Source organism: Bacillus rossius, chromosome 7 (assembly GCF_032445375.1).
Source record: "Bacillus rossius redtenbacheri isolate Brsri chromosome 7, Brsri_v3, whole genome shotgun sequence".
Lineage (NCBI taxonomy): Eukaryota > Metazoa > Arthropoda > Insecta > Phasmatodea > Bacillidae > Bacillus > Bacillus rossius.
In genome coordinates this window covers 2048477-2076208 of record NC_086335.1, presented here as the reverse complement: position 1 = coordinate 2076208, position 27732 = coordinate 2048477, and the positions used below count along the sequence as shown (strand labels likewise).

The following is a 27732-nucleotide window of genomic DNA, read 5'->3' as shown; positions in this document are numbered from 1 at the left end:
TAGCACTTTGTTCAGCGTAGGTGGTTCATTTGCGAAGAAAAAACTATGCACTTTACGCCTAATAGCTGTCTTCACAAAATCATCACAAGTTTTGATAACATGATACTCAAGTATCCTGTTCTTCCTGGGAGTTGTTAATGTCCCAGTGTCCTGTAATTCTTTCCTTGCACGAAGCACACTGCTCTTCGAAACACCCAATACACAAACACACAATAGTTTTCTGTGCACTTTTCAAAGGCTTTCCCATTCTGTACTTTACAAAACTCGGTCCGGCGTCAGCCATAACAAATTGTGCGCGCGTGAATCCAAAATACAACTGTTGCGCCGGGCATCAACTGTACACTGTACACACGGCGTCTGCTAACATAATTGTAAGTAAATACTTGCTGACACATTAAACTGTATTGGATATTAATGGTGAAACGCTATAATGCTATATAACAACATTTGTTATAAAAAAGGCAGTGTAAAATAATATATATAAATGGTACGTAACCAAGACTATTTCTTGCGCACGAATAATGTGCGCGGCGGCCGGCAGCCAATGAAAATGTTTGTTTACAACAGGCTATGTTTATTCCAAACCTCAGGTAAGAGTGAACGGAGCATACTATTATGCAAAAAAAAAATGTAAAGTAATCCATAAAAACAAAACCTATTCATGGAAAGTACGTTTATTTATAAAGTAGTGATGGGTCAATTCCTGTTTTTTCCCGGTTCTCGGTTCGGTACCGGTTCTTAAAAATCGGTTCTCGGTTCTGACTTAATAAATATTATTCACACATTATTTATGAGTTGTTTTAAGTAATAAACTATTTATTGTTTTGGCTACAAAAAAGCACTAAAAAGCATGTGTCCAGACTTACATCATCAACAATTTACTGTTTATAACACTGAAAATAATAATTTGTTTGTATTGTTCTGTCCTCATTGTTTTTTATTGTATGCTTACAAAGAAATGCATTGGCATAATGATTCAGTCTTTAAAGAGGCTATCAAAGCAAATTAAAAGGTTTAGTATAGTTTTCAAGCTACAGTAAACACACCAACCTTAATAAAACTAAAATTTACTATATTAATTAAACCCTCCTTTAAAACATAGGAATAAAAAGAAAATGTTACAATAATGGAAATAAATACAGTGATGGTGAACTTTCAAAGAATTAAAATATTAAATTGTCCATCAAACTTATTGTCTACATTGAATTCAGTTTGTTTGCACAGTCAACAGTAAATTACTGCCACACTTCTGATGCCATTTCTTACACAATTTGCACTATTTGGCCAAAATAATTATACTTTACAAGTGTCAACAAGAATTATGTAACTTCCCCCTTCAAAAAAATCCTGTTTGTCTAAAAGAGAAAGTTACTAGCCATTACACTAGATTGCTGCAGATGCAGTGAACTTACATTCCAAAGCACTGCACAAAAAAATGCATAACATTTTATAATGCCGAAAATTATTAAGGAAAATTTTTAATCAATCATTAATTCTATTTAACAAATATTCTGTGGAATTTGCAATACACCAGTCACCCTTACTTACGTGTCAACGACTCAATTAACTGCCTATTTTTAAAAACAAATTGAAACAAACATGGCGTCTTTCTGTTCTCATATCTCTGCTGAGGCACGTCATAGAGTTGCACACCTCTATGAACTACATCTATGGCACCTTCAACTGTTATATTTTGATTGTAAAACGTACTTTGTTTACAGATGTGGCGAGAACATTAAATCTTTTCACGTGTTATTTATTTTATAGTTAGAGATGAATATTATTCCACGGAAGTCCAAAAAAATAATTCATATGTGGATTGGACGTGAGTTGAGCCATTTCATGCTGCAGTTAAGTTATAGTGAAGGACTATTTTCGTAAAGGGTTTTGCTATACTGCCGGTACCGGTACCGGCACCGGCATTTTAGCTGCGGTTCTCGGTGCCAGTTAAAATGCTGAGAACCGTAGGAACCGAGAACCGAGAACCGGTACGACCCATCCCTATTACAAAGTAGACTTTGCGAAAGCACGCCAAATAATTTAAATTAATGAGTGATGCAATAAAACCATTTTATTCAACGTAAAAAAAAAAAAAAGAAACCCGTAACAAGAACGTGATTTGTAACTATATGCATAACGATTGTGCGGGTTAACTCGGTTCCTGACAGAGCACGAGCACGTGCGTGCATGCAGTCTGCGAACTATCGATATCAATTTTCGACTATGTGCGTGCGCTCTATATAGGAATACAGGAATCAACACAACCAAACTGGCGCTGCTTACGTTTTTATAAGCGGTGTAAAGCGACTCCCGAGACGTTAAAGATGAAGTTTATAAGCAGTTTTATCAGAACGAACGGCGTAAACTGCGTAAAGCAATAGGCACGTTGTAAACAACGGGAATTTATTGCATTACATCAAATGAGGTTAAAACGGGACAGAAATAAAATGGTTCAAATAACGTGAAAATGTAAATAACGGTAATGTAAATAAGGGGTTTTGCTGTATAATTTTTTGTAAGTTGAAGATGTAATTGTCCATTTACATTTCTTTTAAAAATGGGCCGAGTGGGGGGGGGGGGGGGGGGGGATGTCTTATATTAGTGTATCCGGGCCATATTTTGCCAGTCGAATTATTGTAAAATGGATTCGAATTGACGAATCGAATATCAGAAAATTCAAACTCAAATTCGGAAATTTTGAATATTCGCAGAACCCTACTTCCTAAAAGGTTCACAGCCATGTATTTCTCTTTGACACACACACACGGTCTGGCTTGAGTCCTAAAGGCTAGCAACTCGGTAAACAGAAAGTCCGGTTTGGAACAGCATTCGTGTGAGCTCGGTAACTCACGCCTCAAGCTGCAGAGGGTGAAAAGGCATTCCTGACAACAGGTGCGGCCTTTACTGCAACATCCTGATTCAGTATGTCTGGTTTGCAGGCCTTCTGATAAAACATGTACTCAAACACTCAAAGTTGTAGCGATGTGCAAACAATATAAGAGATATTCGAATTTGCCTCTGTCTTTGTAACGATTTAATCAACTCTTTGTCATCAATTTTTATGCTGATAAACTATTTCCTTTCACAACAGATGTAGGAGACTTCATGACGCCGAGTGGAAGAAGTGGGGTTCAGGTTCTGCCAGCCTGACACTCAAACACAGCGTGAGCCATGTTCGGGACTCAGCCAAGCGAGGCAGCGAGCTGTGACAATCACCTTGCAGGCACGAAGGGCGTCGTACAGTGCCTCCAGCTTGCGAGCAACGTCCTCCAACTTCCTCTTGGTTTGCTGCAAGCAGAGAGACACAACCTTGCTTGCTGTCTGAGCCCTGCACCGGGACAGTAGTGTCATGACTGTGGAGTTGTGATTGCAGCTCCTCCCTGAGTGGCTGGAGGCAGTAACGTCATCTCGCCAGGTTGACTATACAAGTGGTGTTCAGCAAAGGTGTGTTCCAGGCTATGATGGTAGTCCACCTATTACTTAGGATTTTGTCAATACAAATTAGTGATCACAGTCGTTGGCAGTAAACCCAAAATGGGGATTTAGGGAAATTTTTAGCCTCCCTTCCCAAGACAACTTTGTCCTTGGCTCGTATCTACGCCACGCGACTCCAGGAATTATTTAGGAAATGGAATGTGTGAGTATTCAGAACGTTTTGGACACCATCAACATTAATAAACATTCACCTTTTCGAGCAGGAAAATTTTGTCTGTGTTGGTACTATATTTTAAAGTTAGGCAAAAAAATCTCTAATGAAGAGGACAGTTTAGTATTTGGTACCACAAGAAACACACTCATCCTTACTGAAATTATGTAGATTGATAGCTTTTTGAGCTTCAAAGTTAATTTCTTTTGATTTTCAATTAACTTATTATTTTCATGAGGTGGCATAGAGCATATGTACTACTGTAACTATAGTTTCTGTTGTGTGTGTAACAGACATGCGAGGTATTATGTGGTCCAGTATATTTTGGTGTGCCTTATATTTTTTTTGTCATGCTCCAATAAAAGTTTTTTGCAAGTAATAGGCAGTTGGACATTTCCCACAGAATAAGAACAAACAATTTAATATTTTTTTATTTTAGCGAAGTATTTAGCTGGGTAGGATTTACAACTTATTCAGATCATTTAAATGATAAGATTTTGATTAATATATCACTTATAAATTTTGTTATTATTAGAGTGTAATTAAACCTTTCATTAAAAAAAAAAAGATATTCTATTTAAAAATACATTATTTAAAAAAATATCTTGTGGCGTGTGTACCTGTGTAAACATGCAAAGGTTAGTACCCCTGACTTGTCAATGAATACCACCTGCGCAACAGTGAGCGCGCGGCCGTTCAAACGCCGCGGCAGGAGGCCTGCTGTCATCGGATGAGTTCGTGCGCCGTCGGCTGCGCGCGGTAGTTGGGCTGGCTTCCCCCGAATAGACGAGACTATTCTTCTTCCAGCTCGTCAGGGAAGCCAACGAGTATAAAAGGGCATGCGCCAAGTCAATCGAGGAGCAGAACAACTGGGACATCCAGCCAGCAGGCTGCTACGCTGCTCCGACACCGCTCGCCGGCCTACACCGTCAACCTCCACGGAGTTGCTGCCGCCCGAGGACCGAGAAGACATCGACTGGGGACAGTTAATATTGAAACGTCGCTGTATTTGGCATAAAACTCTTCAGAGTGGACATTAACTAAATTCAAAGGTCCAACGACAAGGGCAAGAGGGCGCGCGATAGCAACTTCCGTGAGGGCCGAACGAGCTGATGTAGAGAAACGATCACAACCCGATCACGTCACTTAAACTCTGTACGGACTTTAACTGTACCACCGGTAATGAAGAATCGTATGCATAACGACCCGAAGATAGTACGTACGGCATGACTATTTACGGACACAAGGGACGGCACGCACGATAAGACATTACGTGTTATGGAAGCAATGTGAAGGCGGCTTAACTTGGTAGTGGCGGAAGAGTAACCTAAAACAGATGGCATAAACATAGACTCGTGCTATGTTACACCAAGGGTTGTGTGCTATAATATGTGTAAAGAAATAAATGTAACCACTTGTAAATTACAATGTACTAACGACGTGGATTTGATGTTACGAGAATTAGTTATTAAGTTTATGAATGTTCAGTGTGACTAACATTTTGTATGTTTTCAAACCTTTGCAGTTTAGATTGACGGCGTACTGGTCGTAGGCGGTGACGAGCTCACGCCTCGACAGAATTAAGGCTATTGTTTTTACATGGTCAATAATCATTACAAAGAGTTAATTCGTATGTCTTGTGTTGTAGAGGGATCATGTATCAGCCGTATGACATCACAAGAACCCGGCTTATTAACGTCATATGTCAGTTTGAGATTCAATGAAATACTTGTTTGTGTTTTTGAGTTTGTTAATAAATTGTTATTGGAATGAATTCTACTTAGCAGCTAATTTCAGAACCACCTGCAAACGTTCTTTTTCTTCCTTGTTAGGGCTTTCCTATGTTTCTAGTAAAACCCGTGACAATCTGTTTTATAAAAACCACTTGGTTTGAACCATGTATTGTGCAGTATTCAGGTTGGGATTTTGGTAGAGGGTAATTTTTTTATTTAAAGATTTATTTAGTAATTAGTTAATTTCATAAGGTATCATAGCAGGGTGACACGCTTGCAGTGACTGGCAGGAGCTGTGAATAATAACAGAGGCAGTCATTCTATTCTATCAGTGTGCACACTTGCCTGCCTTCAGTATATTACCTTGACATGGGGTCGGAGGGTACACTGGAGTATTAGTGTGAAGGATGTGACTGATGGGTGCCACAGTATGATTAAGGGAAAACTCTACTCTCAGGGTGCGCCGTCTCAGCGCAATACCCTGAATCACCTTGACCTGGCTCGCTCTAAGGATCGGACATGCCTAAGACACTATCACCAGTGGTTCTTGAGGCGTCCCACGCCTGAGGGAAGCACGGTGTTGGAATGTCACCAAGAATGAACACGTAACTTCGGTAAGAGTTGTAATTGCATAATGCTTCTACACACACTCATTACACGACCAAATCACAACAGATAAAATGATAAAATGCAGCATGGCACAAATCAGTTCAGGTGAGATCCCTCATAACTGAACTAAGTGCTCGCAGTACATTCAACTACCCAACTCGGATTAAACATTAATTATTTAAACCATCTGTTGCCCGAGGTAGGCAGCAAGGATATACAAAAAGTGTTCGAGACATTTACAAATGAGAAAAAGAATTACTGGATCAGTGATGCCAAGCTATGAATTCCTCAGGAAGCAGAAGCATCCTACCTGAGGTGGAAACTAGCTCCCAATGGCGGATGGTGTGTCGTTGCGTCACAACTATGTCGGTTAAAATGTTTTGATATTGTGCCAAGAATGTAAAAATTAGTTACACAAAAATATTATCATAATTAAGGTATGTCATTTTACGCACACAGTAATTGGTTATAATTAATTCAAATATTGCTCACTTCAGGCCCACTTGTGTACTTGTTTGACTCGTGAATAAGACGTAATGACAATTAGTGGATCGGTGTCAACCTGCTGATCAGGGGCTGTGAGGGCGGAGGCAGTCTCACTCACGGCGTTGGCGGCGGCCATCAGGCAGCGGGCACGCAGCTCGTCAAACACCGTCTGCAGGTACATGAACTCCTCCGGCAGGGGCGGCTTCTGTGTCGGGGGTACCGCCTCGCGGGGCGTGGCCGGGGTGGGCGGTCGCTGCTGCTCCGGCGGGGCGTACGAGTGGGCGGGCTCCGCGTAGCCCCCCGCCTGCAAGCACCCTCACCGCATCAGCACTTCATCGGAGCAATAATTGCCATTCAAAACAAAAACTCTGCAGGACCATTTTCCATGAAAACTATAAACACTTCTATGAAGTTGGTACGATAACATTCAAATTAGAAGCTTATGCACAATTTAAGTTTACCACTTATTATTAAAATTATTTAAATCAAGTTAACCTCGGACTAGATAGCAGTGTAAAGCAGTAATTTTAATATGAAAATAAGCTCTTGATTCTTGGGTATTCACTGGGAGTTTATTTAAAAGAAATAATAGTTAATAGCAAATCACTGAATCTGTTCAATAAAACAAAACCAAATGGTCAACATAAGGTCATAGGGAACAGTAACAACTTGGTAAACAAACGGATATATTAAAATTTTATCAGATTTATCACTAGCTAAGACAAATTTTCAAAACTACAATCATCTAGTACATACTCTTGATGAAACTTACAGTCATAACCAGTATGTGATAACATATTTATGCTTTTTCGTAGATTAAGGTCTTTTATATAGATTTCAAACCTGTCCAGTACGGTGCCCTAGTAATTGTGTAAATTCAGTAGTTCTCCTCACTGGTTACTGACAGTTGTGGTAATATCCATGATGCACTGTCTGCAAACTATTAGATGACACAAATATTCACTCGTAGAATTCAGTAGTTCCTCTTACAGTTTGCGTATCACTGTGGTAGAAGCCACAATGCATCATATAAAGTTGGGAAAACTATTACCATATATACTCGTGTATAGCGCGCCCTTTTTTTCCCTCAAGTAAAGGAAAAAAATAAGGATGCGCGCTATACACGGAAAAAAAAAAGTGATGAGGAGACGGGGAGGAGGAGTGGAAGTCGTTAACTGCCGGGTGACGGGTGAAGTTTCTGGCCAGCCCCCACACATATGCACAGGCAACAAGGCCTCTCTTTCACGCACGCACGCACGCACGCACGCACGCACGCACGTGCGCGTGCGCACACACACACACACACACACGTGCGCGCGCAAGCTCGCACGTCTCTTGTTTATTTTTAGACCTCCCCCTCTACAGAAAGCCAGCGCAGCTAGTAAAATAAAAGAGAGAGAGAATGTTGTCGCCATTCCCCCTCCCACTTCCTTCGCTTCCTCGTCGCAGCTGCTACCGGTGAGTCATCTAGTCCTCCGCGTCACGTTCCTGCCTGCCTCCCTCCCTCCCTCCCTCCCTCCATGTACCAGTTGTGATGATACAGCGCTTCATTATCTTCCGTCTACACAGCAGAGTTTAAGTATTTTCCTGACGCATCACCACACATCAATTTAAATTATCATTTGTTTCATACGTAATTACTTAACAGGTACCACAAAATGTTAGTAAAATTTATTTACGAGAAAAAAAAAATTTTTCTTTGGAATTTGTTGCAAAAATCGTGGTGCGCGCTATACACGAGGGCGCGCTATACACGAGTAAATACGGTATATTACACAAATTATAACTGATCGATTTCCGTATTTCCTCTTACAGTTTGCGCATCGTAGTGGTAGAAGCCATGATGCGTCCTAGAAAGTTCTGCAAAATATAGAATTCTGAAGTTCCACGTATTCAGACTTCAAACACTGCCAACGTTAAAAAAGTTAGAAGAATTTAACTCCATTGGAATGTTTGTTTAATATTTCTTGAATTTCAGGTACGCAAAACAATTTATATATATTAATTTCATAACTCCTCAGTATTTTAAACTCAATACTTGTGTATACTGATAGAATATATGTCAAAACTGTAATCTAAGGACATTAAAATTCTGCTTAGTACTGTATGAACACATTCTGACTACAATGTTTTAAAAGGAACCAAACATTCTTCTCCCTTTTTTTCCTTACATTACACAATACGTAAATAATCAAACCCAAGGAAATAAGTTACTTATGTAATTTATAACAAGTTTCATAGAGCAAAAGTTTAAATATGAAAAGAAATTCATTTTTTCAAAGAATTGATTAAAATTCCAATGTTATTAGTCTATGAATGTAATTAATTTAAGATTTGATATATTTTTCTGTAATTAAATGACTTCACACCATTTGTTCCCTTTTATAGAACAAGTTGCTACAGGGCCTATCTATCTGCTCTAGAGGCTCAGGAGCACGGCGCGATGAAGGCAACTACAGCTTATATCTCAAGAGGGCATGGTGGTTAGTAGCAGTAGTAGCAGTAGTAGCAGTAGTAGCAGTATAGCAGCATGTAACTATGGAAGTTTAAGCAATGACTACCAACAATTTCATTGTCTGTGACAAACAACCATTGTTCCCACAATATAAAATTATTATAATGGTCTACAAACTGTATTTTCTTACATTAAAACTGCCCATAATATATCAGTTAGTTTTATTCATTTTAACAACAGTCATGATGGTATAGAAGCAAATAGAGCAGACAGTGGCACTTGCATGTAGTGTTCTTGTAAGTCTGACTTGTCAGTAACAGCATGCCAGTTGAACTCAGACATAATTGAAACAGGAGCTTGGTCCAGCAGGGCGCCAGGTCACGCGGACGTGTGACCTGGAGCTTGGTCCAGCAGGGCGCCAGGTCACGCGGACGTGTGACCTGGAGCTTGGTCCAGCAGGGCGCCAGGTCACGCGGACAGGTGACCTGGAGCTTGGTCCAGCAGGGCGCCAGGTCACGCGGACAGGTGACCTGGAGCTTGGTCCAGCAGGGCGCCAGGTCACGCGGACGTGTGACCTGGAGCTTGGTCCAGCAGGGCGCCAGGTCACGCGGACGTGTGACCAGGAGCTTGGTCCAGCAGGGCGCCAGGTCACGCGGACGTGTGACCTGGAGCTTGGTCCAGCAGGGCGCCAGGTCACGCGGACGTGTGACCTGGAGCTTGGTCCAGCAGGGCGCCAGGTCACGCGGACAGGTGACCTGGAGCTTGGTCCAGCAGGGCGCCAGGTCACGCGGACAGGTGACCTGGAGCTTGGTCCAGCAGGGCGCCAGGTCACGCGGACGTGTGACCTGGAGCTTGGTCCAGCAGGGCGCCAGGTCACGCGGACGTGTGACCTGGAGCTTGGTCCAGCAGGGCGCCAGGTCACGCGGACAGGTGACCTGGAGCTTGGTCCAGCAGGGCGCCAGGTCACGCGGACAGGTGACCTGGAGCTTGGTCCAGCAGGGCGCCAGGTCACGCGGACGTGTGACCTGGAGCTTGGTCCAGCAGGGCGCCAGGTCACGCGGACGTGTGACCTGGAGCTTGGTCCAGCAGGGCGCCAGGTCACGCGGACAGGTGACCTGGAGCTTGGTCCAGCAGGGCGCCAGGTCACGCGGACAGGTGACCTGGAGCTTGGTCCAGCAGGGCGCCAGGTCACGCGGACGTGTGACCTGGAGCTTGGTCCAGCAGGGCGCCAGGTCACGCGGACGTGTGACCTGGAGCTTGGTCCAGCAGGGCGCCAGGTCACGCGGACAGGTGACCTGGAGCTTGGTCCAGCAGGGCGCCAGGTCACGCGGACGTGTGACCTGGAGCTTGGTCCAGCAGGGCGCCAGGTCACGCGGACAGGTGACCTGGAGCTTGGTCCAGCAGGGCGCCAGGTCACGCGGACAGGTGACCTGGAGCTTGGTCCAGCAGGGCGCCAGGTCACGCGGACGTGTGACCTGGAGCTTGGTCCAGCAGGGCGCCAGGTCACGCGGACGTGTGACCTGGAGCTTGGTCCAGCAGGGCGCCAGGTCACGCGGACAGGTGACCTGGAGCTTGGTCCAGCAGGGCGCCAGGTCACGCGGACGTGTGACCTGGAGCTTGGTCCAGCAGGGCGCCAGGTCACGCGGACGTGTGACCTGGAGCTTGGTCCAGCAGGGCGCCAGGTCACGCGGACGTGTGACCTGGAGCTTGGTCCAGCAGGGCGCCAGGTCACGCGGACAGGTGACCTGGAGCTTGGTCCAGCAGGGCGCCAGGTCACGCGGACAGGTGACCTGGAGCTTGGTCCAGCAGGGCGCCAGGTCACGCGGACGTGTGACCTGGAGCTTGGTCCAGCAGGGCGCCAGGTCACGCGGACGTGTGACCTAGGGTCGGCGTGGCTCGCTCCTGTTGGTGACATCCTTGAGTGCTCCCTTCTCCGCACAGGTAGTTGATTCCTAGGTAGGTTGGGCGGAGAACTACTGAATGAAACAAATGTTTTAGTGGGTGTGGTTTTATTCACATGAGCTGATGGGCAGGTACTAAGCCTGAGTCGGTATGCTACTAATTACACTGTTGACACGTGTTGCACTTCACGTTACTCGTGTACGCCCTCTGGCGGCAGTCCCGCTATAGAAGGCCTGAACTCCTGACTCCACGGCGTAGTCGCGCTGCTAAGGACAAGTTACGGCGGGAGGGTCACGCTGCTCCGCAAACTGGTCCAGGTATTCCAGGTGAATTATGTACTGAAGGTTTCGGTTGATTAAGGGTCCTTTGGATCAAGTCCGCCATCGATTTTTCAGGCCTTTGGGAGAAAACATTTTATGACGAAACCTGAGGTTCGAAAAATATTCTAAAGATATATTTGAAGAACTTATACTATTACTTGTGTTCATTAGAAAGTGATTTTGCATTTTAATTTTTTTCAACCGAGTTATTCAGTGTTTAATTAAACAAAAAAAAAGTTTTTGCTGTGAAATGTTTAGAGGAAAATAATGTCATACAAACATGCGCATTGCGATTACGAACATTTTGATGTATATAAAACCTATAGTCGTCAATAAAACTTTTGAGGAAAAGCGTTTCTGCTATATGAATTGAAGCCCTGGAAAGAGTCGCGCGCGGCGGCAAGCCGTGGCAGCGAGAGTTAGTGGGAAGAAGGCATGGCCTTGGGGGCGCGTGGGGGTGAGCTAGCGGTCGAGGGGTGGGGAGCTGGTGTGGTAGGGGAGGCAGCGACCACGCTCAGACCACGGGTCTAGCTGTCTCCTCGACTGCACAGCCTTCTTCCCACGCTTCTGTGGACTGCATTACTATTCAAGAATCTTCGTCAGGAGAATACGCATAACTGAAGAAATTTCGTTATGGATGCAGACTACAGAAAAGGGAATAAGAAAAGACTGCACCTTTTTGCACGTCGCAAGAAAAGGAAAGGAACTCAGTTTTTGGAGTCCCGAGCAAAATAAGTGTTGTATATTTGTAATTGGTTAATTCTTATAAATTAGAAAAACTTAGCAATTGAGAATATATAATAATATTATTTTTTTTAGATTTCAATGGCTGTCAGTAGTTTTATATTTTACGTAAAGATATTACTTGAATGCTGATTAACAACATGTGAAAACTAGGCTTGAATGATACTGAGCCATTTTTAAATAATGTGAAAATTTTAACGTTGCCATTTTTTCACAGAAATGTAAAATTACCATAGTTGAAACTGATGATGCCATTTTTTATTTGCTGAATCGCTAGAGAAATTTATTTTATTGGCATTTCATTTCAATATTTTTATCACTACTTCCTTTATTTTATTCAGGAAATGGCAAAGTTTACTGGAAACAACGGAAAGCAACTTCGAGGCACCTCAAGTTCCTGATACTAGCTGCGAACTGGTTGACAGCGCCGATCCCACCGATCCCAACCATAGTGAACCGTGACTACTCAAGCAAAAATGCTACTTCATTTCTTTGTAGGCCTACTCAATGACGTGGGAACCGGGGAGAGGGGTTACAGCCCTCTCCTAAAAACCGAGTGGGGAAGCGAAATGGTAACATGTTGGACGCGCATTCGGGAGGACACGGGTTCTATTCCCGGTCGAGTGATTACGGCCTCGGGCACGGATCTCCGTGTCATGACACTACCGCTGCCAGATGAATGGGTCGGCGACGACTCCAAAGAGAAATATATATAGAGGTTGGTACTAAATTTACAGGAAAGACGTCTTATTTCTTGAAGTGAAGATATATCTTTATATATATCTATATATATATAATGTGAATTAAATCGGGAAACTACATTGTAGCCAATGGTATTATATTAATCTGGCAATATGTAATTCGTATGTTTCACAGGCGTCAGGATGATATATAAGTTGAAGCATTTCATAAAAATAAAGCCGTATAAATTTCACAAAATTTGGTCTCACAGGTATCTTCATATTTAATGTTTGTAACTTGATACCTTTCAAAGCTGAACCAAAAAGATATCATATTTATATATTTTGTTTGAGAAGCTTTACATAGCATCCGCCATTTTTTTGGGAACAAATGCGTATCTTTTATGTTAGTAATATACTGTAAACATTACCTACCTATAGCCATAATGCAATTTCAAGACTATTAATTATTAGACTTTATAAATTGGCGATTTGGTCAGATATAGTACACATTTATGTGGCAATACTAGTTTTAGGTCGACTGTGACCATATATCTCGTTCACTGAAACGAAGTATTTTAATGTTATCCTATTTTAACGCTGAGGCAGTTTGGAATTCAGAAATATGTGTAACACTAACTTATTGCCCAGTGTACTGCTTGAAATAACTCAGATATAAAGCGTGGCGTTAGTTTTTTTCATGAATCTGACGTGGAAAAAAAAGAGAAAAAAAAAAGAGGATAAAGAACTCTTTGAAACATTTCTTGAAAGACAGATATCTCGAGTTGCATACGTTAACAGGTTTTGGACTTAGGCTGATGACAGAACATTCAAAGTTTGGTATTCACCTTGAAATGTGGATTTTCACTCAAAATTTGCTTATTTCCTTTTAAATGGCCATTGCCATCAAACCTTTTCTAATTTTTCCCCATTTTTCTTATTTTCCTTTAACACCCCTTCCCCCAAAAAATAGTGTTGGGCTTATAGAGGCTGCAGATTAAAATATCACCTCATTTTACTAGCTACTTCCTACTACATAAGTATTTAAAAAATAATTTATGTACTTTTTTTATGTTTAGGTCGTCACAGGTCGTAACATACACTGTTCTACAGCCTGTGCCACCACATGAACTACCTATTTTTTCCATTTCTTCTTTTGTGGAAGAGGGTGGAAGTTCATCTGTGAACTTAGAAAGCTGTGCTGAAGAAACGATTGTGTTGCCAAACAAAATAGATTTTCATGTGACACTGTTTCCAGAAACCTCTGAAAACACAAGGAAAGAGGTATGTCTAATTAACACTAAATGTACTGATGTTTGGTGTGAACACAATGCATATAACGTAAAAGAATATTAATATGTGGTGTAAATTAATTCTTCAGTTAACTTTTTTTTTGGTTGGCATAACAGCTATGTTATAGGTTAAGCAATATTTGGTTAAACATATTACAGATGTAAAATGCTCTATGCCCTGATGATGCTCTAATATAATAGGCCTACAACAGTTAAAGTGGACATACCAAATTCTTCAATTAAATGATATTTTCATTTTGTTGGTATACATATTTTGTTATATCATGTATTATGTACTTCGTTAAAAGAGAATGTCTTTAATGTTCACACTGTTACTATTTTCGGTGGAAATTAAAACATCATTTGTTTTGAAACATACCACAATGTACGTTTACTAAAGCAAGTATCCCAGACCCCTCCCAAATAGTCGTGATATTTTCCAACCTGCCGGGGAGGAGCATACGGCTATCAATCAGCATAAATAGAGTATATCTTGGTGTAAGGGTAACTTTGCATTAAGGGATGACCACTAGTCTACTCATATACAAGAGAGATTTCAAGTATCTTTTTAATAGATCCCAACTCATCAAAAGGGAGGTATATAAACTTAAGATATACATAAGTATTCCATGAATACAAATGTTTACAACACGTTAAGCTAAACAGTACAATATTGAGTAGAGTGTGACCGAAGTCGTCAAACCGTGTCTCTTACAATATGTGTTCGCTACACGGGCGAAAAGTCTTATACGTCAAACAGTACTACCGTAAGGTTAACATTGAATACTTAATTCTACTCCTCGTACACGCGCGTGTGGGGCGTATAATTTAGTTCGGTTATACAACAGTGGTTACAGACTTTAAACTTACGTACGTAAATATTACTAATGTCACAGAAACATGTCTTTAATTACTTCTAACAACGTATATATTGGAACAGTGTTTCTGGACATAAGCAGGGGTTGGGCGCATCGCGCACATTTTCATAGTGAGCCTAAGCGGACAATATAAGGAAGCGAGGTACGTTCTACGTTACGTATACGAGAGACGCAACAGAAGGAAACCCGATAGTGCAAAATGTACATATCCTCCTAAGACGGGAGCGGGCCGGATTCCTGGCCATGGGCGGCGCCGAGGACAAGAACTAGTATAAATGAAAAAAGAAAAATTTAGAATTTTGAACGTGGCGGCCAAACGTAAGCGAAGGGGAATTCAAGCCACTACACACCAACACTCACCCACCCATGACCGGTGACCGGACGCACCACCCGCGACAAACTATTCGCACTAGAACTATGTACTATCTAAGAACGAGGCGAGCGCGCCCAGCCCCTTTATACTCTAAGGAAATTAGTCCGGCGTAAGAACACACACATGCATAGTTACAAGCGACAAGCAAAATCCTTCCGCGCACCACAAGTGCCTAGAGAGGGGACACGTTGACGTCAACACTGGAGGGAGAAAAGGAGGGGTAATACTCCGCTCAAGGGACGGCGCACTCACAGGTGAAAGAAAACAAAAATAAACATCACGTAATTAATAAGATGTGACGGAAGCAGTGCGCCTCAGCACACTGCAGTTTAAATCGCCTTAAAATTCAATTCATTTAGCATTCAACATATTTTTTTTCGGAATCTTACTTTTGTTTATATAAGTTTAATGTAAGTGTTTATAATTTTTTACTACTATTTACTACTTTCCAAAAAGCTTATAAATATGTAGAATACTGTTTTTTTTCTTGTTTTCTCAAATGTTCCTTTTTGGCACTTAGCCCCTAACTAAAATGTTAAGTTTTCAATTATCTACGAAAATTGACAAATAATTCCTTCAATTGTACGGCCTAGTCATCTTGGAATGACCTAATGGAGATTTTGAGACTGTTTTATACCATAATGTAATTTTACCTCCATGAACAGTTGAAATGGTTTGTGTAAACGTATGTATGTGCAAAAATGAAACCTTTCATACCTATCATATTAAAAACCTAGGAACAAGGCCCATTCACTGTTTGCGCTAATTTATTTTTTGCGTGAAATGTAACATTTAGTAACCTTGGACGTTGTTTGTATTACAAATTGTGTTACCAACATGGTTACAAACTATAATTCAAAATACAACACCCAGCTCTTGTTATTTTCAGAATGGCTACTCGTCTAAGGTCAATGAACCCATGATGTCCCATGTCTTTAATATTAAATAATTGCTCAAAATAAATAAATTAGATACAAATTAGGCCTACTTGAAATTCCATTTTATAAAACATAAAACATTAAAGATTTATAGTTTCGGCGTTCAGTTCAGTTTTCTAGGTTCAGTGTAAGGCTGAATATGAATAGCAGAAGGTGTTAACCATTGGCTGTAGGGCGTTTCTTTCTAAGTATTTCATAATATATATGTTTATAAAGAGAATAATAGCATATACAGATAATTCCAGCTCCACCTCCTCAAATAAATACAAGGCATCAGCAGGTGAATTTCAAATTTGTTTTGTGAAGTTCTTTGTGAAAATTGAACCACATATCGTGCCGTACAGATTTTTTTTTTTGAAAACCACCATTCAAAAGGTAAAAGGATCTGGCTCCTAAATTAACGATACATAGGCTATTTGTCCCTAATATTTCTGAAGATGCTAATTTAGGTCTTATCGGCAGCAAGAACACTCAGAATTGTAATATAAGTAAAATTATTCTCTTTCTATTATTTGAGGAAAAAAAAGTCCCTAAACTAACTTTGGCTATAAACAAAGTGGAAAACTGAGGTGCCTCATAATTTTGGGTCGGGTCGGTAATGGACAAGAACTTAACTTCATGCAATATTTTCGTAACAGTATTATATGTCATGGTATTTGCTTTCAAAGGTATGATTAGAATTTTTTTTCGCAAAGCGATTATATATCTGAGATCGATTTCTGGAGATTTTCTGAAGTAATTTTGTGTTAGACGAGACAAACACCTGTTGAGTTCTATATTCAGATCATATGTATTTTACTGATAGAATTATACGATAGATAAAAACTATTTTAGTAGATACTTAAATAAATAGAAGCACAATGTGTCCTTCGAACAGTGAAATATGATGTGTACAATGCGATAATGAACAAAAGAGCGTTCACAGATTTTCCTCTGCGCATCCACAGACTTCCCCTACCACGGGGGGAAAGGAGGGATGGCAAACCAACCCGTCACGCCTGAGCCTGTCTTACACGAACACCAACGGCGTACTTATGCATTTCATCATTTGACCACAGTGGCAACTAAATTGCGCCTCACAAATTTTAAATTAGTTTTCCAGATCAAAGTCTATGTCCCTCATGGCATAGCATTATTGTTATTGTTTTTCCCATTTTGATGTTTAATTTCATGATGGTGTTTTGATTGAAGATTCATGTATCGACTCATCGTTTAAATCACAAACATTTAAAACTTTTAATATATATATGTAAAGGCTCATTCAAACGCATGGCTAAAAAAACTTACATTCACCGAGTCTAATTTATTATGTAGGAAGTTAAAAATTATATTTGTGCAAAGATTATACCGAAGTGGTTTAGAATCCATTTTAAATGTACTACACGCCCAAGCCAACTGTGGTCCCGAGGAGGGGAGTGACGGGAGCGCTAGTGTCGCAGTGAGAGAGGGGTGGGGAAGGAGGAGGGGTTGGCAGTAGGGGAATGACGTTAGCTGTGGAAGCAAGGAGTATACACATGCGTTCATAAGTGTACGCAACATGTGAGCATGATTATCTGGATGAAACGATGGCCATGAAGCGCAGTCGTGCAGTAAGAAATGTTGTGATAACTGAAGGTACAGTCGTATGAAACAGCGAAACACAGTGTCTACGAAGATGTCACAGTGTGTACCAAAGTGTGTCACAGCATCACATCGTACCGTTTGTGTTATAATAATTATTTCACTCAGCACCATATTTAACATACAATACGGTATACATTTACCTATAATCAAAGAAAATATTGTTTGTGTGATAATTAATGAAAAAAATGCAAGAAACATTTCAACACAGTTTCGTGCATAGTGCATGTAACAAACGCCCACTAAGCCATTTAGTTCTTCAATTCCTGATATGTTACCATTGGAATATGTGCTGCTGTTGTCCGAAAAGTCCCATTCACTGTCTGAGCTGGACTCGCCAAAGTTAACAACAATTTTCTCAATTTCGTGCTCCATTAGACAGTCACCTGTCCAGTACTCTGCTTCTGTATGTTTTACATGTATAATAGCATTTTGCCATTTTTCTTTGGTGACGCTATTGATTGCTTCTGTTGTGATGTTTTCAATGGTACGTGATGATTGAGCGACATTTTTTTCAGCAACACGTGATTTCACAATGTCCCATACTTACTCAATAGCATTAAGCTCACAGTGGTATGTTGTTAATCTTATTACTTCATGCCCATGTTCTTCTAACATCTCATCTATGCGAAACCTGGGAGGTGGACGTCGACCACGAACGAGCTGGAGGAGTTCACATTTTGTCATATCATTGTCATGCGGAATGTTGTTGTTCTGTAACCATTGGATGATATCTTGTTTTCTTGTACCGGCTGTTGGTGGCTTATTTAACTGAACGGAATGATAAGGGACATTATCCATTACAACCAACGAATTAGACAGCAGATTTGGAATAAGCTTGTCTTGCACCCATCTGGAAAAGTAACTGGCTATGTAACTGGCTATGTATAGTTTTGTGTTTTGTTGTACTGCCCGATGCCATTTGTCAATACACGTTACAGTTACGCACGCTTCGAAACCTTGCTCCGCATTCAAAGGATCCGTGAAATACTTGAACAGCGATACTCACGTATCCGCGCATTGTGTCGTGACTTATGGTAACAACTCTACTTGCCGTCCCACCCGCATCATGACGCGCTTCGACTCTTGAGGCGGACTAGGGGAAGGGAGGGGACAGTGTGGCGGAAGGGATGGCGGCGGAGGGAGGGGTCCGCCTGACCTTGGGTAGTTCACATATTTCCTGGGACCACAGTTGGCTTGGGCATGTAGTAAGTACTGCTTCAAAACATTGAAACAGGCATAGAAAATAACCACTTCGTAGACAAGGAAAAAAAGATAGCCCACAATTAACATACTCACCTATTCCGAATCACAAAGACTGCTTTCCTCACTGTCTGTATCGCTTGCAGTGTCCGTGTCTCTTGAACATCCGACATTTATTATTATTTTATCAATTTCAATGTCAATTCTCCTGTCACTGCTAACATAGTCCAATATTTTTCACATGCTTGCAACACTCTTTCCATTTGTCCACAGAATAGATACTGAACAATTCCTCACACAATTTTATTTTATCATTTAGTGATGAAGAGATTCCTTCCCGAATTTTGTTTTTTATGTCTGCCCATACCAGATCAGTCGGATTCAAATCAGATATCATGGCCACACTCCGTGATTAACACATCTATTTTAAATTGGTTCTTTACTGGCACACTTTTTACTAAAAGCAGAAGACTCTCTTTGGTCATTGTTAAAGAGAATGAAATATTGTTTTTTGCTAGCCAGTTTTCTATGTCTTGTTTTAAGGATGATGCTGTAGGTTTTTTGTTTAGCTGTGCATTATGATAACTGGCGTTGTCTAGAACTACAACACATTTTTCAGGTAAATTTGGCAGTAATTTACTTTACACCCACATTGAAAAATTTACAAAATTCATATAATCGTAGTAGTCTCCAGATTTTAGTTTTGACTTAAAAACTTAAAAGTAAGTAAATCATTGGGAACAAAACCTTCTTCTCCACCCGCATGAAAAATATTTAATCTTGGACCTTTCCCAATGGATTCTGTGACGCCTATTTCCGTATCTGACTGCCAACAAGAACTTACGCTGTGTGTAGCATGAACATAAGTTTCGTCAACATAAACTACGGTTCTGCCAGCCTCACGTAACTCACACATTTGTTCAAGATAGCGCCCTCTCCAAGCAACTATTTCTGGCTTTTAAATCAAAATATTTCTCTTTGATTGACACTTTTTCCAGCGAAACACTAACCTATTCAACAACTTTCGCAAGTATTCCCTGCTACAGTTCAAAACATTGTCTTCTTGCAAAGCCTTAGTCAACTTATTTAATGTCCTTACTGTATAAAACTCTTGAATTTTTCTCCGCACGGCACCACATGTAAAATCGTCTACTTCGATTATTTTCCTATGCTCTGTTTTCTTACGCGTCAGTGTCGAAAAAGCTAAACTGGTTTTGCTCTTTAATTTCGCCTTACCTTCTGCTAGAATTCGTCTATCTGTTGATACTGAGACACCTGTTGCAGCACTTGTTGTTTCAGCGACATTGTACGTCAATTTAAACAACTGTTTTTGTTTACTGAGATGTGTTGCAACATTGTAAACAATCTCACGAGCTTGTCCCCACACTGGCGTGCCAGATTTAATACGTGATTTAAATCCCGAAGTAGAAGCCATTACGTAGATCCGTTCGTGTAAAACGGACTGCGAGACAGCAGAGCGCGAAGGTGTTATCAGCCAGACAGCGGCTCCATTACTAACCCCCTCCACTTCCTGACGCGCTCATCATGTGACTGTCTGCTGGCAGTGAGATCTGCGCAGGTTCTTTTCCTTGTTGTCGCACTATAGCTTGCATGGTAAATATTTTTCTTTGTGAAGATCAATCTCCAAGTTTTGTCCTTTGTAATGGTGTAATAAATTTCCTTCCATTCTGATGGTATATTCGGAATTTTGCAGTCTTCACAAATATTAGTATTCATTGATAAAGGTTTCTCCCATTCTTTATGTAATACTAAATGCAGAATAAACATAATGGTAATGATGTTATCTTATTCAGGACTTTATATTACTTTAAGATGCTATAATCGTGTTGCAATCTACAGAACGAGATACCTGAGGTCGAATTTCTCGAAATTAATAATGACTTTGGGAAAATAATGAAAAACATATTCTTATTGAGATGCTTGAAATAGACAATGCAAAAGAAATGTTTTTACAAATGTGATGAAGATCCTCTTGTAATAGAAAATGAATGCTCTTTTACATCAGGAACAGATACAGTAACAATTCCTCTTCATGGAGTTAGAATGGTAGAAATAGAATACTTCCTGAAAAGAATCACTGAAATCTCAAATCACAATCCACACTGTGGATGTTCTTTGCGCTATAGGAATGTTTATAAAGAAATCCCCAATGATTAGTCTCCTACTTTTGTAATGTATTGTAATATGTGTAATCAAAAATTCACTTACGTACAGAGGATCCAGTTAAAGCCAAGACACATTTCGATGTAAATTCAAGATCCGTTGCTGGGATGATGAGTATAGGCGGAGGTCATTCGCATATCGAAGAGTTTTGCTCATCTATAGGTATTCCTGTCATGTCATCCAAAACTTATACCAAGGTTCACAACAAAATATGTAATGTGTGGGAGAAAGCTGCTCTACAAGATATGGAGAAGGCAATAAGAGAAGAAGCAGCTTTAGCAGTAGAGAGAGGAGATGTGAGTGCAGATGGTACTCCTATTTTAACTGTTGTAGCAAATGGTTGCTGGTCAAAACGTTCATATATATGTCAATAAAATGCTCTTTATGGTGTTACAGCAATAGTGGGGTATTCTACAAAAAAAAAAGTTCTGTTTATGGGAGTTAGAAACAAGTTTTGCTTTGTCTGTAGTCGAAGTCTTGATGGAGAGATTCCTGCCCACACCAGCTACAAAAACTGGACTGGCAGCTCAGCAAGTATGGAAGCAAGTATTATCGTAGAGGGATTTGAACAAAGTGAAACTGTATATGGTGTTATATTTGGTAAGCTTATAGCCGATGGAGACAGCAGTTGCTACACAAAAATTCTGGAAGCTAGACCCTATGCAAAGATAACAGTAGAAAAAATTGATTGTCGTAATCACCTCCTGAGGAATTACTGCAATAAATTGAAAGTACTGTGCGAGCAGGCAAAAATTGCTAAACCAACACTAAGAAAAATGTACGAAGTAAGATTTTGAAACTGCGAAGGGCCATCACCGAAGCTATTAAAAATTATGTGTAAATTTACACCTACTTTGTTGGATGCAATTTAATAACATAAGAGAGTTCTTTACACATACAGGTGTGGATTATAATACACTCGATCACGTGAGGGTAGAAATACGCATACATCGGTGAAGATACAGCTGCCACCTACATTGGTGTAAAATTATATATTTGTTATATTTTGTACAAATGACTGTTGAAAGTACAATTTTTTTTTTTTTTTTTTTTTGGTGAAAAGGCTTTCATTAAGCTGAATAGTTTTACGTGAAATCCGCCAAATTTCTGTGACCCTATAATCGTTTCAAAACGTAAAGGTTTTTAAAAAGCGCATGGGCTTAGCAAAACCAGTACAATTATTACATAAAATTCTTTTGTAAGGAATGCTTTATAATGACAATTATCTCAGTGTTTATAAATTGACAGTAAAAACCTATGTAAGTACAATATTTCATTAAAAAAATCCTGTGTTTGTACTCACTCTAGAACTGCTGCTGTTGTAGCCATCAGCACACATTTTTATAAATGTAACTTATGGAATTAGTTTATTGGTTTAAAATTTGCCAATTCTAATAGGTCTTTAGAAAAGTAGAATTTTGGTTTGTTGTATCATGTAAAAATATATGTTGTCTGAAATATTAGTGTTGTATTTATTTTTGTTAACTCCTTAATACGAAATTTTAGGAAAAATTAAAACATGGAAGGTAAAATTAAGGAGAGATAAAGGGGTGACAGGTGTTTTAAAACAATCTTATATATCTCAATAATCTGGAGACTATGGCTTTTTTTTTTTGGGTTGCATACTGCCTAAATAAAAGCACGTTCCCTTACCTAACTTTTAGAATTTTCAAAATTTAACAATAATTAGGGATGTGAAAAGAGGAAAAAATTTACAGAACTCCCGAAAGTGAACGTGGTAATGGAGAAACGATTCAAAAGTTGTTAATTTTTTGCTAATCTATCAATAAATATACCTCATTGGGACTGGACCAGTTTAGAGACAATAAATCTGACAACCACATTGATCCATTGGTTTCCACGAGCGTTTAAAAAAAAAACAAATGATCACACGGTCGTTACTGAGATAGCGAGAGGCGCTGTACCTGCCGCCGCGACACAGCTAGGTTATTTCCTCTCCGCCAGACCCTCGCTCTCGGTGTGCCTAGCGAACAATGACGGAGGGGAAGGGACAAGCCGGTCGGCTCGCACCCCCACCACTGCAACTTTCTTTAGGTGCGTCACCAGGGTAGACCACGCCCCGACCCTACACCATGCCTCCCGGACTGCTCAAACACGTGTCATGGACAGCTCTTCTCGCGGAGACCATACGTCCAAAGGACCCTTAATAAGCGTTACCGGTACGCAGATCTCAGTGATGTAAGCGCTGCAGCTGTCTCACGTGACCGCAAACTCCTGAAGACTCCCCAAGAGGGGAGGGACAGCGCCCTCGCACGCCACATCCATAAAGCACTAATTAATGTTTAACGTAAAACTTAAGGTCTAAACTTCTTACAATTTACTTAGTTAAATTTTGTATTACTTCGATTCCTACATTAAAATATTTTATCTTACATTTTTTCACAGATAGCTGGTTACACATTTGATGTGGTAAATACAAAGTTCTAATTGAAAGAAAATAGAAGTAAAGGCCAAGAAGAAGTTAGTTATTGAGTAAACTATGTGCTGATATGGGTATTTTTTAAAAATGCCAACTTTTGTTTGACTTCACAAATGCCAGCGTGAATTTTAAATATGAATAATTTTATATTTTTGACCTAAATAATAAAATAATAATGTGCAAATGTTGTGATATTTGTGTTGACTGGTGTGCTGGAAATCAGGTATTTCGGCACTTTTTTTAAAAATTGTTATTATAATTTTAAATTATTTTTGGAAATTTTATTTTCTAAATAATTTAGTGACAAAATGGTGATTATACTTTGTTAAGCTGGTGTACTCTACTTAGTTAAACTTTGCGCCAGTGGACCGAGGCACCTTTTCTCAGGGACCAATCTGATCTTTTGCAAGTCTAATGATGACGTTAGCAGCCCGTATGACAAATTCTCCCGCTTGCATACACGTTCCCGGCCTATAACATTATTTCCCTGCATGACTAAATTTGCACACATTAGCTCTGCTGCAGAGCGTGACGTGGACAGCAGCAACTACTTGATCGCCCAGCGGGCAACTAGCTGCTCCAGAGCGTGACGTGGACAGCAGCAACTACATGCTCGCCCAGTGGGCAACTAGCTGCTGCAGAGTGTGACGTGGACAGCAGCAACTACATGCTCGCCCAGCGGGCAACTACATGCTCGCCCAGTGGGCAACTAGCTGCTGCAGAGCGTGACGTGGGCAGCAGCAACTACATGCTCGCCCAGTGGGCAACTAGCTGCTGCAGAGCGTGACGTGGACAGCAGCAACTACTTGCTCGCCCAGCGGGCAACTAGCTGCTCCAAAGCGTGACGTGGACAGCAGCTACTACTTGTTCGCCCAGCGGGCAACTAGCTGCTCCAGAGCGTGACGTTGACAGCAACAACTACATGCTCGCCCAGTGGGCAACTAGCTGCTGCAGAGCGTGACGTGGGCAGCAGCAACTACTTGCTCGCCCAGCGGGCAACTAGCTGCTCCAGAGCGTGACGTGGACAGCAGCTACTACTTGTTCGCCCAGCAGGCAACTAGCTGCTGCAGAGCGTGACGTGGGCAGCAGTTACTACTTGTTCGCCCAGCGGGCAACTAGCTGCTTCAGAGCGTGACGTGGGCAGCAGCAACTACTTGCTCGCCCAGCGGGCAACTAGCTGCTCCAGAGCGTGACGTGGACAGCAGCTACTACTTGTTCGCCCAGCAGGCAACTAGCTGCTGCAGAGCGTGACGTGGACAGCAGCTACTACTTGTTCGCCCAGCGGGCACCTAGCTGCTTCAGAGCGTGACATGGGCAGCAGCTACTACTTGTTCGCCCAGCGGGCAACTAGCTGCTCCAGAGCGTGACGTGGGCAGCAGCAACTACATGCTCGCCCAGTGGGCAACTAGCTGATGCAGAGTGTGACGTTGACAGCAGCAACTACATGCTCGCCCAGCGGGCAACTAGCTGCTGCAGAGAGTGACGTTGACAGCAGCAACTACTTGCTCGCCCAGCGGTCATATAGCTGCTGCAGAGAGTGACGTGGACAGCAGCAACTACATGCTCGCCCTTAGGGCAACTAGCTTCTCCAGAGCGTGACGTGGACAGCAGCAACTACTTGCTCGCCCAGCGGGCAACTAGTTGCTGCAGAGAGTGACGTTGACAGCAGCAACTACATGCTCGCCCAGCGGGCAACTAGCTGCTGCAGAGAGTGACGTTGACAGCAGCAACTACATGCTCGCCCAGTGGGCAACTAGTTGCTCCAGAGCATGACGTGGACAGCAGCAACTACTTGCTCGCCCAGCGGGCAACTAGCTGCTGCAGAGAGTGACGTTGACAGCAATAACTACATGCTCGCCCAGCGGGCAACTAGCTGCTGCAGAGAGTGACGTTGACAGCAGCAACTACTTGCTCGCCCAGCAGGCAACTAGATGCTACAGAGCGTGATGTGGACAGCAGCAACTACTTGCTCGCCCAGCGGGCAACTAGCTGCTCCAGAGCGTGACGTGGACATCAGCTACTACTTGTTCGCCCAGCGGGCAACTAGCTGCTGCAGAGAGTGACGTTGACAGCAGCAACTACGTGCTCGCCCAGCGGGCAACTAGCTGCTGCAGAGAGTGACGTGGACAGCAGCAACTACTTGTTCGCCCAGCGGGCAACTAGCTGCTCCAGAGCGTGACGTGGACAGCAAAATTACATGCTCGCCTAGTGGGCAACTAGTTGCTCCAGAGCGTGACGTTGACAGCAGCAACTACATGCTCGCCCAGCGGGCAACTAGCTGCTGCAGAGAGTGACGTTGACAGCAGCAACTACTTGCTCGCCCAGTGGGCAACTAGCTGCTCCAGAGCGTGACGTGGACAGCAGCAACTACATGCTCGCCCAGTGGGCAACTTGTTGCTCCAGAGCGTGACGTGGACAGCAGCAACTACATGCTCGCCCAGCGGGCAACTAGCTGCTGCAGAGAATGACGTTGACAGCAGCAACTACTTGCTCGCCTAGCGGGCAACTAGCTGCTGCAGAGAGTGACGTTGACAGCAGCAACTACATGTTCGCCCAGCGGGCAACTAGCTGCTGCAGAGAGTGACGTTGACAGCAGCAACTACTTGCTCGCCCAGCGGGCAACTAGCTGCTGCAGAGAGTGATGTTGACATCAGCAACTACTTGCTCGACCAGCGGGAAACTAGCTGCTCCAGAGCGTTACGTGGACAGCAGCAACTACTTGCTCGCCCAGCGGGCAACTAGCTGCTGCAGAGAGTGACGTTGACAGCAGCAACTACTTGCTCGCCCAGCAGGCAACTAGCTGCTGCAGAGAGTGACGTTGACAGCAGCAACTACTTGCTCGCCCAGCGGGCAACTAGCTGCTCCAGAGCGTGACGTGGACAGCAGCAACTACTTGCTCGCCCAGAGGGCAACTAGCTGCTCCAGAGCGTGACGTGGACAGCAGCAACTACATGCTCGCCCAGTGGGCAACTTGTTGCTCCAGAGCGTGACGTGGACAGCAGCAACTACATGCTCGCCCAGCGGGCAACTAGCTGCTGCAGAGAGTGACGTTGACAGCAGCAACTACTTGCTCGCCCAGCAGGCAACTAGCTGCTGCAGAGAGTGACGTTGACAGCAGCAACTACTTGCTCGCCCAGCGGGCAACTAGCTGCTCCAGAGCGTGACGTGGACAGCAGCAACTACTTGCTCGCCCAGTGGGCAACTAGCTGCTCCAGAGCGTGACGTGGACAGCAGCAACTACATGCTCGCCCAGTGGGCAACTTGTTGCTCCAGAGCGTGACGTGGACAGCAGCAACTACATGCTCGCCCAGCGGGCAACTAGCTGTTGCAGAGATGACGTTGACAGCAGCAACTACATGCTCGCCCAGCGGGCAACTAGCTGCTGCAGAGAGTGACGTTGACAGCAGCAACTACTTGCTCGCCCAGCGGGCAACTAGCTGCTGCAGATAGTGACGTTGACAGCAGCAACTACTTGCTCGCCCAGCGGGCAACTAGCTGCTCCAGACAGTGATGTGGACTGCAGCAACTACTTGCTCGCCCAGCGGGCAACTAGCTGCTCCAGAGCGTGACGTGGACAGCACAACTACATGCTCGCCCAGTGGGCAACTAGTTGCTCCAGAGCGTGACGTGGACAGCAGCAACTACATGCTCACCCAGCGGGCAACTAGCTGCTTCAGAGCGTGACGTGGACAGCAGCAACTACTTGCTCGCCCAGCGGGCAACTAGCTGCTGCAGAGCGTGACGTTGACAGCAGCAACTACTTGCTCGCCCAGCGGGCAACTAGCTGCTCCAGAGCGTGACGTGGACAGCAGCAACTACATGCTCGCCCAGCGGGCAACTAGCTGCTCCAGAGCGTGATGTGGACAGCAGCAACTACATGCACGCCCAGCGGGCAACTAGCTACTGCAGAGAGTGACGTGGACAGCAGCAACTACTTGCTCGCCCAGCGGGCAACTAGCTGCTCCAGAGCGTGACGTGGACAGCACAACTACATGCTCGCCCAGTGGGCAACTAGTTGCTCCAGAGCGTGACGTGGACAGCAGCAACTACATGCTCACCCAGCGGGCAACTAGCTGCTTCAGAGCGTGACGTGGACAGCAGCAACTACTTGCTCGCCCAGCGGGCAACTAGCTGCTGCAGAGCGTGACGTTGACAGCAGCAACTACTTGCTCGCCCAGCGGGCAACTAGCTGCTCCAGAGCGTGACGTGGACAGCAGCAACTACATGCT

At 42.8% G+C, this 27732-nt stretch overlaps 1 protein-coding gene across 7 annotated transcripts in view; it reads right to left on the bottom strand.

Annotated features, from left to right (window-relative positions):
- Window positions 1-27732, bottom strand: part of LOC134533636 (protein transport protein Sec31A) — a 306350-nt gene that overhangs the window by 2330 nt on the left and 276288 nt on the right. For all 7 annotated transcript variants that reach the window (XM_063371142.1, XM_063371141.1, XM_063371136.1 and 4 more), the window contains 2 exons: window positions 6593-6778; window positions 3217-3288 (listed from right to left, as the gene is read on the bottom strand). In XM_063371142.1, coding sequence (XP_063227212.1) covers window positions 3217-3288; window positions 6593-6778 — 258 coding nt within the window. The remainder of the gene's footprint in view (window positions 1-3216; window positions 3289-6592; window positions 6779-27732) is intronic.